A 12,654-nucleotide genomic window follows, 5' to 3' on the forward strand; every position below is an offset into this window, starting at 1 on the left:
GGCTGCTGGGCCAAAGCAGGGCTCTGTGGGAGGGGCTATTTTTAGCTGGTGAGGCAGCCGGGGCAGGACTTGTATGGCCTTGCTGTCTGCCTGCATAACTCACCCATTGTCCTGCCTAACTTGGGCTGATGCTGAGAGGCCTCTGTCTGCCCCTGCCCTCTGGACAGGGGCCTCAGAGAACCCAGGAGGAGTGGGCTGGCCTGGAAACACATCACCTTGGAGCCTCAGGGAGCAAGGGCTCCCCTTGAAAACCAAACTCAGGCATCCCAGGCCAGGATGGGGTTCCGGGGGCAGCAGGGCATACTGGGCCTTCCTGGGAGAGAAGCAGAAGCTCTGTTAGGGTGCAGGGCCAGGGGCTCCCCAGCATGGAGGCTGAGCACTGTTCCACTTGCACAGCTGGGTATGGAGATGTGAGGCAGATTCCAGAGGAGGACATAGGTCCCTTTATTGTAGATGTTCTGGGCTCAGGCCACACCCTGGCGTCTCAGCCACATCCCTCAAGAGCTGAGAAGGGATACGTATGTGAAAGAAGCGCTAGGTCTCAAATTCTCCTGCCCACGCCCAGGAGTTGTGCCCTGCTCTTGGGGCTGTGGTGTCTGCATTTAATCCTGGGCACAAGCACCATAAGGCAGGTCCAGAACTCGGCTGTGGCACCGAGGATGAAAATAGCTGATGGGAACTAGGCCATCCACAGCAAACACTCGGGCAGCCAGAAGGACTGTGGGGCTGGACCCCTGCAGAGGAAGCCACCTCTGGCTGCCCCGCCCAGAACCAGGGAGTAGGGGTGCCTCAAAGGGCAGCACCCCACTGCAGCCCTCTCCTCCTGGGCCAGGGCTCTCCCTCCCAACAGGAATCCTGGGACTGGCGGCTCCGTTTCCTTCTCCTGCCTTTCAAGACCAACTCTTGAAAGAAGAGAAGTACTGGGAATTCTTGGTGGGTGGACAGGAGACCAAAGGAAGGAGAGTTGAAATTCATTGAACAAATGTTTATTGAGCACTGACTATGTGCCAGGCACTGTCCCAGGAACCTAGAAAAGGAGGGGTTGGGGCAGCCTGGCTCTGTCCCAGCTGTGGCTCTTTCTCCCTAAGACAAGGCCTGCAGGGGGACAGGGTTGGAGGGGCGCTTGAAGGGGCCTAGGGAGCCTCGTCCGAGAGGTGGAAGGCCAAGTGTATGGAAGGTGGAGGCCTCGAGAGACGAGAAAGCTGGGGATTTGTGAGACTCCAAGGCTGCGGTCTTCCCTGGGGCAAGACAGGGGGTGCAGAGGAGCAAGCTTCCCAGGAGCCGAGACAGCCGCAGGGCGCCCCACGCCCTCCTGCATCACCTCCTCTTCAGCACGGAGATGCAGGACTTCTTGAGGGGCCCAATCTGCAGGTGGGCGTCCACACTTTCCAGGAAGAAGGCAGGCTTGAGCCTGCGCGTGAAGAGCCCCGCAAAGTGGCTGTCCAGGCGGCTCTGGAAGGGGTCAATGGGGGAGGCCGGGGTGCCACTCCGGCGGGCCCGGGAGGCCTTCAGCCTCCGCAGAAGGCTCATCTTGCCGTCCCGCACGGCATAGAAGGCCAGGGCTCGGTCGGCGTATTCCAGGCAGATCCCGACCGTGGGCGAGAAGGGGTGGGGCAGGGGCGTCTCCAGCCCGTGGAACCAGACAGAGAAACTGCGTCCATTCCACTGCAGGCAGCAGGAGTGGGCATTGCGGCCCAGCCGGCCCCGGTCGTAGGGCTCTTGTGGGGAGAAGTCTTCGGCCATGACCCCCACGCTGACCCATCCCTCGATGATCTCCACTTCCCAGTAGTATGTACCCCGGTCCAGGGCGCCCTCGCCCAGCACCTGCTCGCAGTGGGTGAAGCGGGTGGGCGACTCGGGGTAGTTGATGGGACACAGCACCCTCTTTACACCTTTGGTCCCAAACAGCTGCAGGAACTTGTCTGCCGTGTCGCTGTCCAGGTCCACGATGTAGGCAACTGCTCCCACAAACGGGAGAGAGACGCAGGGCTCAGGGCCAGGCTCAGGTGGGACAGCCCCTCCTCTTAGGTGCTCACCTCCCCAAACACAGCCTCCCCCCTCCTCTGCAACCAGCACGACTCAGCCCCGCTGGAGAGCACCCTGTGAGCCGAGCTAGTTCACCCCACAAACGAGGGAGCGGAATATAAGCCCTGGGTGCAAGGGCCCCGCCCAGCAGCCTTGGGAGGGCCCAGTGGAGCAGAGGGGAGAGCCCAAGTGTCTACTTACACTTGAGGAAGTAGTCCCGGGGAGCCTCACTCTCCAGGGGGTCGGTGCTGTCAGGGTCCTGGGACCCTGCGTCTGCAGCAGAAGAGGAGGCAGAGGGGAGGGGACTCCCTAGCGGCCTATGGCTGGCCTGCTGTTCCGGGTACCCCCCCCAAACCTGTGACCCCAGTTCCTTTTCCCCCACCTTCCTCTCAGCATCCCAAGCCATCTGGAGACAGGCACACGCCCAAATATGCCACCCTGTGCTCACATGCATGCCTGGTCCTTGGGTTCTGCCCCCTGCTCACTTAGCCCCTGGGCCTCAGCCCCTCTGAAGCCAGAGGGTGGGCTGGGAGAAGCCCCCCTGTCCCCTAGGCTGTGCCAAAGGGGCTGACTGGTCATTAGAGGGTGGTGGCTCTGGTCCCTGGCAGGATTTGGGTCCCACCCTGCACCAGGCACACAGTTTCCACCCTCTACTCCTGAATGGGCACCAGGCCTGGGGGCCTCTGCGGGGAGACTGGGGAAGGGTGAGTCACTTGGGGGGGCACCCACCTTCCGCGCCCAGCTTCTGCAGTCCGTCCTCGTCACTGCCCAGCCCCCGCAGCTGCTCCCACTGGCTGCTGCAGGCCGCAGTCAGCATGTCCCTCACTGCCCGCACAGCTTGGGATGACTTGGTGAAGCTGAGCTCCTTTGGGGGACCAGGCCCAGGGCCGCACCCTTCCTCCAGGGCCAGCCTGAGCGCCAGGAGCTCCTGTGCCAGATAAATGCCTATTAAGGCCCTGCTGGCCACAGTTCCTCCAGGCTGGGGTGAGACAGCTCTGCCAGGAGGCCGGCACAGCCCCGAAGGCCAGGCACTCACTGCCTTCTCTTCCCTCCGCCGCCTGCCTACTCCGTGTCTGTGCCCTCTCCAGCCCGAAGAGCTGCCCTCACCTGCAGGAAGCTGACCGAGTCGGCTTCAGGGACCTGACTGAGCTTGTGGCGGGCCTGGCTTAGCCTGCTGCGCTGTTCCTCCTGCCGCCGAAGTTCGCCCTGGGAACGGCCCAGCATGGTGGCCTCCCCCTCCTCGATGAAGCCCAGCACCTCTGTCTGGAACCCTTGCAAGGTGGCTGCAGCCTCAGCAAACAGCCGGCTCACCCTCTCCCGCTCTGCCGCGGCTGCGCTCTGCACGGGATGACAGTGGGGCAGTGATGAGGGCAAAGAACGGCACTGCTTTGGCTCCATCTTCCTAGACCCCACCTTCCCACCCTGCCCTCTTGGGGGGACAGTGGGACCAGTCTGAGCTGCCTCGGATCTGTACCAGGCCAAGGAGATGCTCCTGCACAGTGGGGACAGACAAGGCCCTGAGCACAGGCTTCTTTGGTGTGCACTGTACCACGCTGAAAGCTCACAGTCAGGAGCCTGCTGCAGGAGTCGGCAGGGACTGGGGTTAGGGTGGGGTCTGACCTTGATGAGGGCCACCGTGCGCCGAGACTGTGCAATGCCAGCGCCCAGCTCGTCCATGCGGTCCTCCACAGCGCTCAGGACTTTGGGCTGCTCCGCCTGTGAAGGACACCCTTCATGAGTACGGGGTCTGGAGAGGACACAGCCTTACACTGGAGTCCCGGGCCTCACCAAGGGGGAGGAAAGGAGTAACTCCAGAGTGGTATCTGTGCATAGCTGAGACTGGGAGTGGCCGTGATGTCCCACAATACGAGGTCTCTCAATCCCAGGTTGGTGGCATTCCCAAATGCCTAGGGAGAGTGCAGGCTGGTTGACCCTGGCTTGTCTGCCTTCCCTCTCTGACCAGTAGGCAAGTACAAGGCATCCATGGCCCTCAATGTTGCTCACATTCATTTGAGAACTTCCTTCAGTGGAGAAGAGGCAGAGACCCAGAGTATGGGTGTGTGTGTGGGGGGGGGGGTGCTGCACAAGAGGGCATTCAGCTGTCCTGGGGATGTCTGTCCCCAAAGAGTCTGTATTCCCAATCCAAGCCTGAAAAAAGGGAATTCCAGGCAAATCCCCTGGGTGTTATGAATCACCGCTCCAGGCAGGAGAGACGGAAAATCCCAAGGCCAGAGGCGCCAAGACCAGGCTAGGGGCCAAAGGAAACTGGGGGCGGAGGTAGCGGGACTGACTGCGCGCACATGCTCCCACCACAGGCCCCCGGAACAGCTGGACAGAGCGCTCTGTGTGCTCGGTCCACCCTCTGCGGCACTCCTGTCGCCTGCCACACCCATCCAAACCCTCTGCCTCAGCCTAGGGCAGGTCTGAGCTGAGCCCCCGCATGACCCCTGCCGGGCGCATCAGCTGCGCTGCCGGAATCAGCCGCCTGGGACCCCGCGGGCCTAACCTAGCTCCCCGCTGCCTTTGACCCCCATCGGCCCCGCCTCAGCTTCAGGCCCCTGCCTGCCCTTTGCGTCCTTTACGCGTTCTCTCACTGGGTCCCTGCAGCCCCCCATTCCCATCTCGTGCGGAATGTCCCACAGCGAACGGATGATCTTGTCAGGGCTGGAAGGCACAGCAAAGATCCTCAGGTTAGAGGAGGAAATGAAGCCCCAACCCGGGAAGGATGGGGGTGGGAGGGGCGCTCCACGGCCCTCGGCCGGCTCGCGCGACCCCGACCCGTCACCCGCCCTGGCTCGCCGGCGGTGCCCGCGCCCCACCTCCTGGAGCGCGCGCTCCTGCTCCAGCGGCACGAGCTCGTGGCCCCGGTGCTCCTGGGCGGCGCAGGCCTCGCACAGGCATACGCGCTCCACGCGGCAGTAGCGCTCCAGCGGCCGCAGGTGGCGCGGGCACAGGCTCTCCTCCAGCCGGCGCAGCGGCGGTACCAGGCGGTGTCCGCGCAGCGCGGGGCTGCGCTCGTGCGGGCCCAGGTGCGCGGGGCAGAAGGAGGCGAGGCAGGAGAGGCAGGAGAGCGCGGCGGGGAGGGCGGCGCCCTCGGGGCACGCGTCGCAGCGCACCGGCTCTTCGCCCGTCGGCCACGGCTCGGGCGCGCAGGGAGCCGACGGCTCCGGGGTGCTGGGCGGGGCGCTGGGCGCCGCGGGCTCGGGGGCCGGGGCCCGCGCCGGGCCGGGGCCCCCGCCCTGGCGGAGCTGCAGCAGCTCGGACAGCGTGTGGTTCTTGCGGAGCTGCAGGCCGTCGGGGAAGGGCTCCTGGCACAGCGGGCAGCGGGCCGCGCCTCCGGGCCCGCCGGCGCCACCCGCGCCGCGGTGCGGCCAGAGCGCGCCCAGGCAGGTGAGACAGAAGTTGTGGCCGCAGGGCAGCGTCACCGGCTCCCGGAGTGGCTCCAGGCAGATGGGGCAGCTGAAGGGCCCGCTGCCGTCCATGGCTCCGCGGCCGCCGGGGCACCGCCTGTTCTGCCGCCGCCTGGGAGGGACCCGGGCCGTTCGCGCCGCTGCGCCGCCCCCTGGGACGGAGGCCAAGAGTCCGGCCCCCTTCTGTCCCGGGCTGGGACCGCCCCCCAGCGCCACAGGCCGGCCCGCCTGTCCCCGAACACCCGGCCCCAGCCCGGACAGCGCGGGGCGGCCTCCGGGCCCCGCCTGACCCCGGGGGGCTCCTAGGCCATGGCCCCCCTGCGCGCGGCGGCCCGCGCGGTCTGAGGGGAGGGCGCCGCCCAAAGGGCTGTGAGAGAGAGGGCAGACGGCAGAGAGTGCGGGGGCCACACTGGAAGGAAGCCGGGAAGGGGTTCACCAGTCCATGACCCGCCCCCCATCCTCCCCCTCCCCATGGCCAGGCAAGCTCACTGTCACCCAGCCCCTTTGCGCTCCAGACCCCTCTGTGGCACGATTAGCAAAGTTCCGGGTCGGGCCGCTGACTGCAGAGAAAAATAACTGCTGATGTGCGCGTGTTTTTGCCCCTTAGCGACTCTGTTTACCCACGGCCGGGAAGTTGGGCTTCTCTAACCCTGAAATGGGAAGTTGATGTCATCCTCCAAGTCCTTGAGGGGTTCAGGTCTGGTCCACCGACACTCCTGGGCACGAGTGGTGCGGGAGGTCTTCCCCGGGTGGAGGCACTTGTTAAGACATCTAATTATGCACTTAAAATGATGCATTGTATTCTACACAAGTTATAGCTCGATAATGTTCTGCTTAAAACAATAGAACAGCAACCAAATAACAAAGGCAGCCTTGCATTATAACCCAAAGTATAAAATAGTCATCCCTGAGTCCGTGCTGATATGAATAAATGACCAGATAAATGAATAAGTGAGGGAGAATAGACAGATTTCGTGTTCAGAAGAATTCCAAATAATTTCTGTATCTGCTGCACGGTGGAGCATAACTTCCCACTCCTTCATTGTGGGTTGTGCATAGTAGCTTTCTTCCAAAGGGAGCAAAAGAGTCACTTTACAGTGGAGAAACCTGACAAACACAATCTCAGCCAGGTGATCAAGGTCAACGTCCATAGGGATAAGTCTTGTTGACAGTAAGCACCCTTGATACGATGTGGTTCTCCTCCCCAAAAACTCATAACGCCAGTCGAATCCTGAATAACGCATCAGACAAATCCCAATTGAGGAACAGTCTACGAAATACCTGACTGGTACCCCGGACACTGTGGAGGCCATCAAAAAGAAGGGAAGCCTGAGAGACTGTCACAGCCAAGAGAAGCCTAAGGAGACAAGACAACGAAATGTAATGTGGATCCTGGACGGGCTCCCAAAAAAGAAAAAGGACATTAGGGAAAAAGTAAGGACTCTGAATAAATTATGGGATATAGTTAATAGGAATGTATCAGTACTGGCTCCTTAATTGTGACAAATGTGTCATGTAAGATGTTAACAAAAGGGGAAATTGGGGGTAAGGTATATGGGAACTCTGAATTATCTTGGCAACTTTTCTGTAAATTTATGTGTTCTAAAATTGAAAGTTCCTTTAAAAAATATAGAGGGGCCTGGCCCCATGGCCAAGTGGTTGAGTTCGCGCGCTCTGCTTCAGTGGCCCAGGGCACGGATTGGCACCGCTGGTCAAGCCATGGTGAGGCGGCATCCCACATGCCACAACTAGAAGGACCCACAACTAAAAATATACAACTATGTACTGAGGGGATTTGGGAGAAAAAGGAAAAACAAAATCTTAGAAAAAAAAATATATAGAATAATTGGGGCAATTCTTCCTACCCTCAGGCCCACAGACCTCCTGCTGGTGAGAGCCCAAAGCCAGAGGAATAAAGAGGTGAGGAGGGGGCTGTCCATCTATAGGTGGGGCTTAACCTTTCTTGTGTGCCAGGGCTCCTCTCCAAGCCTGGTGCAGCCTACAGACCCTTTTTCAAAGTAATGCTTTTAAATGTACAAAATAAAATGCATAGAATTCCATAGAACCCAGTTACATTGAAATACAGGCACAAAATATTAAGAAAACAAATTTGTGATAAATTTTTCTTTAACACAATAAATAACAAGATCTGACGGAGGCCTAATAATTACTGTATTTTTGAAATAGTGATGAACATAAATGATGTTTCAAATTCTCTGTCACCACTGTAATGTGCTATGAAAATATCTAATTTCTTAAAACCGCACATATACGGACAGCTAATCTTCGACAAAGGTGCCAAGAACATACAATGGAGAAAAGTCAGTCTCTTCAATAAATGGTGCTGGGAAAACTGGACAGCCACATGCAAAAGAATGAAAGTAGACCGTTATCTCATGCCATACACAAAAATAAACTCAAAATGGATCAAAGACTTGAAGATAAGTCCTGAAACCATAAAACTCCTGGAAGATAATATAGGTAGTACACTCTTTGACATCAAACTTAAAAGGATTTTTCAAAGACCATGCCTTCTCAGACCAGGGAAACAAAAGAAAAATAAACAAGTGGGAGTTCATCAGACTAAAGAGCTTCTGCAAGACGAAAGAAACTAAGATCAAAACAAAAAAACAACCCACCAATTGGGAGAAAATATTTGAAAATCATGTATCCGATAAGGGGTTAATCTCCATAATATATAAGGAACTCCCATAACTGAACAACAAAAAACCAAACAGCCCAATCAAATAATGGGCAGAGGATATGAACAGACATTTTTCCAAAGAAGATATACAGATGGCCAATAAACAGATGAAAAGATGTTCAACATCACTAATCGTCAGGGAAATGCAAATCAAAACTACGCTAAGATACCACCTTATGCGTGTTAAAATGGCTATATGCACTAAGACTGAAAATAACAAATGCTGGAGAGGGTGTAGAAAGGGCACCCTCATCCACTGCGGGTGGGAGTGCAAACTGGTGCAGCCACTACGGAAAACAGTATGCAGATGCCTCAAAAAACTAAAAATAGAACTACCATATGACCCAGCTATCCCGCTACTGGGTATCTACCCAAACAACTTGAAATCAACAATCCAAAGTAACAAATGCACCCCTATGTTCATTGTAGCACTATTCACAATAGCCAAGACATGGAAACAACCCAAGTGCCCACCGACTGATGATTGGATGAAGAAGAGGTGGTATATTATACACACACACACACACACACACACACACACACACACACACACAGTGGAATACTACTCAGCCATAAAAAAGACGAAATCATCCCATTTGCAACAACATGGATGGACCTGGAGGGAATTATGCTAAGTGAAATAAGCCAGACTGAGAAAGACAAACACCAAATGATTTCACTCATATGTGGAATATGATCAAACACATGGACAAAGAAAACAGTTCGGTGGCTACCAGGGGAAGGGAGTGGAGGGTGGGCACAAGGGGGTGAAGAGGAGCATTTATGTGGTGACAGACAAGAGATAATGTACAACTGAAATTTCACAATAAAGTAAACTATTATGAACTCAAATAAAAAAATGAAATAAATCTAATTTCTATTGGTGACAAGTCACAGGTATTGCTAATACCACTGTGGTGTGTTCTCTCCATTTGTAATAGAAAGAAATGCTAAATTTCAGTTAGAGAACAGTGAAAATAAAGAAGAATTACACCCCCTGAAGACCCCAGATTAAGAATGTCTAATTTAGAGCCAGCCCTGATGGCCTAATGGTTAGAGTTTGGTGCACTCCATGTTGGCGGCCCCAGTTCGGTTCTGGGCGTGGAACCACACCTCTTGTCAGTCAGTAGCTGGGCTGTGGTGGTGGCTCACATAGAAGACCTGGAAGCACATACAACTTGAATATGCAACTTTGTATTGGGGCTTTGGGAAGAAAAAAACGGAAAAAAAGGAAAAGATTGGCAACAGATGTTAGCTCAGGGCAAATCTTTCCCAGCAAAAGGAAAAAAAAAAAAAGAATGTCTAATTTAGAAAGATGCTATGCAGAGCCTCCTGAGGTCTTTCCCGGATGGAGGGAAGAAAACTAGGGTCTATTAAATGTTAAAAGAGAGGTAAGATCCACTTCTGGCGGATTCAAGGGAAGCAAGGGGGAATAATGGAGGCCCGAGTGGAGGCAGTAGCATTTGAGCTGGGCTGTCACGTCCTGCCAGGACTCAGGCGTGCAGAAACTAGGGTGGGAAAAGATATTCTGGGCAGACGAGAAGCAGAGGGACCCGGCCTGGGTGTGCCGTTTGGCAGGAAGGCGGGTAATGAGTTCCATACGTTAGTTTCCCCAAGGAGCACTTGATCATGACCGTCCTTTGCTTGCCGAGGCTCAGGAACAGTTTGGAGGTTCAGGCATCAGCAACCAGCCTACTCCAAGGCTCAGCAGCCAGGCTGCCTGGGCTTGCTGAGACCAGAGACCCACCTGGTCCTGGACGGGAGAGGGGTGCCACTCGAGTTGGGGGTGCTCAGAGACGAGTCCCAGCTGGCCCACTGCTCCCCACCCCACAGCCTGTTCAGGAAGATCCGCTCCCCCAGGGAAGCGTGGAGATGTGATTGTCAGGGTGGAGGCATCTTTATATTTTATTTCCATTATCATAGCTTTAAAGTTGCTTAATATATTAATCCTTTTTGAAATAAGTTGGCTCTTAAGGGGAAAAGGTAACTGGCACTTTTGAGGTCTGCAGGAGCATGTTCACGCCTGCATCTCACTCTGCCCCTGCGAGGACTGTGTCATGGGATGAGAAATGGAATTTCGACAGGCTACATATCTTGCCGGCGGTCACATAACTAGTCCTGCGGAGGAGGCAGAATTTAAATCCAGAAGGTGCAACCTGAAAATAATCCTAAACCTCATATATGACCCTGTCTGGCTGCAGTATTACTTTAAAAAAAAAAGTCAAACAGAAGCAAAACAAACAGGCAAAAGCAGCCCAGCAAAGGAGAGTAATTGGCAAGCCACTCCAGCTTTGCTTGCATCTTGCAAGAAATTGAAGTGGGTTCCAAGCCATGTCCCACAGTAGCACATTTTCCTTTATGCTTTTGGTGTACTTTAAAAAAATTGATTTTTATTTATTTCAAAATAATATATTCAAAGTATTTAAAAAGTAAACAAGTCCATGAGGCTTATAATAACAAAAACTGGCAGTCCCACCTACTCCAGCCTCTTGCTCCCAAGGACAACTGGTTTCAACTCTTTTAACTGTTTCTTTTAGCATTTACCTCCACATCGCTAAAGCACGTGCTTATAAGCCTTGAACATCTGTGTGGACGTTTGTGCTCATGTTTCTGGAGATTTAGATTCTTTATCACTTCTCTTTTGTGTTGAATTTCCTGTTGCTGGGATTCCAGGTTTTCCTTTCCCTTCATTGATTTACTTCTTTATTTCTGAAAAGTGCGTCCTCTGGGAGCTTTCTGAGAATGGATGCGGAAGTGTCTGCAAGTGCCTTTGTTCAGGCTTCATCTTTGATTGACGGTTTGGCTGGGTATGGAATTCTAGAATGGAAATCCTTCCCCCTCAGAGTCTCAAAGGCATGGCTCCACTGTCTTCTAGCTCCCGGTCTCATGCTACTCGAAGCCACATTTCCTAGAGGCACCATGCTGCTCCCCTCCATCCCTTCCTGCCTGGAGAAGAGCAGCCTCTTATTATCTTTACTCCTCACCTCTCCGGTGACCAACTCCCCCCACCTCCACTGGCCCCCAAGGCCCTGAAGGCCCCTATCTTTTAGAATCTCTCCTGCCCTCCCCTGCCCTTGTTCTGTCTATATGTGCTCATTCTCCTGACTCTGGCACACAGAAGCCCAGAAGCTGTGTGGAGTGGGGCAGAAATGCTGGAAACACCCATAGGCAACTCATGTGTCCCCTTTATAAATGTTACACCCCCAAATCTATCCTTTTTTTTTTTTAAGATTAGCCCTGAGCTAACATCTGCCACCAATTCTCCTCTTTTTTGCTGAGGGAGACTGGCCCTGAGCTAACATCCATGCCCATCTTCCTCTACTTTATATGTGGGATGCGTGCCACAGCATGGCTTGCCAAGCAGTCCACACCCGGGATCCGAACTGGTGCACCCTGAGCCACTGAAGCGGAACGTGCAAACCTAACCGCTGCGCCACTGGGCCAGCCCCCAAATCTATCCTTCTTTTTCCCTCTACACAAACGCAGTTTTTCTGGAGAGGAGGTGGAGTGTTCTGTCAGGACCAAGTGGACTGAGTGAATTTAATTTGAAGTAGCTTCCAAGAGATTTGTAAATGCTTGCCCCGCAGCTGCTGGAGAGGCACTGCTCCATGGCACACCCTATGAGGGATGGCAGCAGCCTCTCGTGCTACGTACATAAAGGTTAATAGTCATAACACAGAACACTCCCACAGAACAACATGGAAAGGACTAATGACCCGATGAAAAAGTAAATTCACAGAATAAATGACCCAAAACATTTTCCACCATGAAGGCAGAAAGGAGGTCATTCTTCCTTTCTCCGCTCTTTCAGAGGGTGGGCTCAGCCAGCTGGACATGTGTGTGGGGCTGGGACCGGGATCAGGAGGGATAGGTAGAATCTGTAGGACAGGGAAGCCAGCACTGAGGTCACCTGGTCAGCCCAGTCCTGCTTCCTGCCCCATCGGACCTTCAGCTCCTGCTGTTCAGCAAGGTCCCAACTGCCTCCTGCCACTGTCAGGCTGCCCAGTGTTGGAACCCCCTTCCCATGTCTGGGGAACTCCCCACCTTGGGAATCTTACTGGAAGCTCCTTGCCAAGGCTGCACCAGTGAGGCCTGGCTCCGCCCTTGGACAGAGAGCCACACGGCTGAGGAGCGAGGCCACAGGATAGAGTTTGCAACCATGGCTGCAGCCGGGGCCGGGTTACAATGTGGGAGAGAGATGTATTTTTTACAAATATAACAATATTTTGGGGCCGCCCTGTGGTCAAGTGGTTAAGGTCGCGCGCTCTGCTGTGGCGCCCCAGGGTTTTACCAGTTCGGATCCTGGGTGGGGACACGGCACCGCTCACCAGGCCACGCTGAGGCGGCGTCCCACATGCCACAACTGGAAGGATCCACAACTAAAATATACAACTATGTACTGGGGAGATTTGGGGAGAAAAAGCAGAAAAAAAAAAAGAGATCGGCAACAGTTGTCAGCTCAGGTGCCAATCTTTAAAAAAAATTTTTGTTTTTTGGAGGTGTTGGTGCACGCAC

At 54.8% G+C, this 12,654-nt stretch overlaps 1 protein-coding gene across 1 annotated transcript; it reads right to left on the bottom strand.

Moving 5' to 3' along the window:
• Nucleotides 1-970: 970 nt before the first annotated feature.
• Nucleotides 971-5,648, bottom strand: TRIM47 (tripartite motif containing 47). The gene is made up of 6 exons (XM_014839856.3): nt 4,845-5,648; nt 3,646-3,741; nt 3,133-3,363; nt 2,755-2,953; nt 2,227-2,298; nt 971-1,958 (listed from the first exon to the last, which is right to left on the bottom strand). Exons 1-6 carry the CDS (start codon nt 5,505-5,507, stop codon nt 1,318-1,320), a joined length of 1,902 nt encoding a protein of 633 aa, XP_014695342.2. The 5' UTR covers nt 5,508-5,648; the 3' UTR covers nt 971-1,317.
• Between the last annotated feature and the right edge of the window lie 7,006 nt (nt 5,649-12,654).

The sequence above is a fragment of the Equus asinus genome, chromosome 13 (genome assembly GCF_041296235.1).
Source record: "Equus asinus isolate D_3611 breed Donkey chromosome 13, EquAss-T2T_v2, whole genome shotgun sequence".
Taxonomy (NCBI): Eukaryota; Metazoa; Chordata; class Mammalia; order Perissodactyla; family Equidae; genus Equus; species Equus asinus.

Bases quoted from the DNA above. Each gene is read 5' to 3' on its own strand.
- TRIM47 (XM_014839856.3), bottom strand. From the start codon at position 5,507: ATGGACGGCAGCGGGCCCTTCAGCTGCCCCATCTGCCTGGAGCCACTC. The intron at 3,742-4,844 runs GTGGGGCGCGGG...TGTCCTTCACAG, and splicing joins AGGAGCGCGCGCTCCAGGAG to GCGGAGCAGCCCAAAGTCCT. The intron at 3,364-3,645 runs GTCAGACCCCAC...CATCCCGTGCAG, and splicing joins GCACGGTGGCCCTCATCAAG to AGCGCAGCCGCGGCAGAGCG.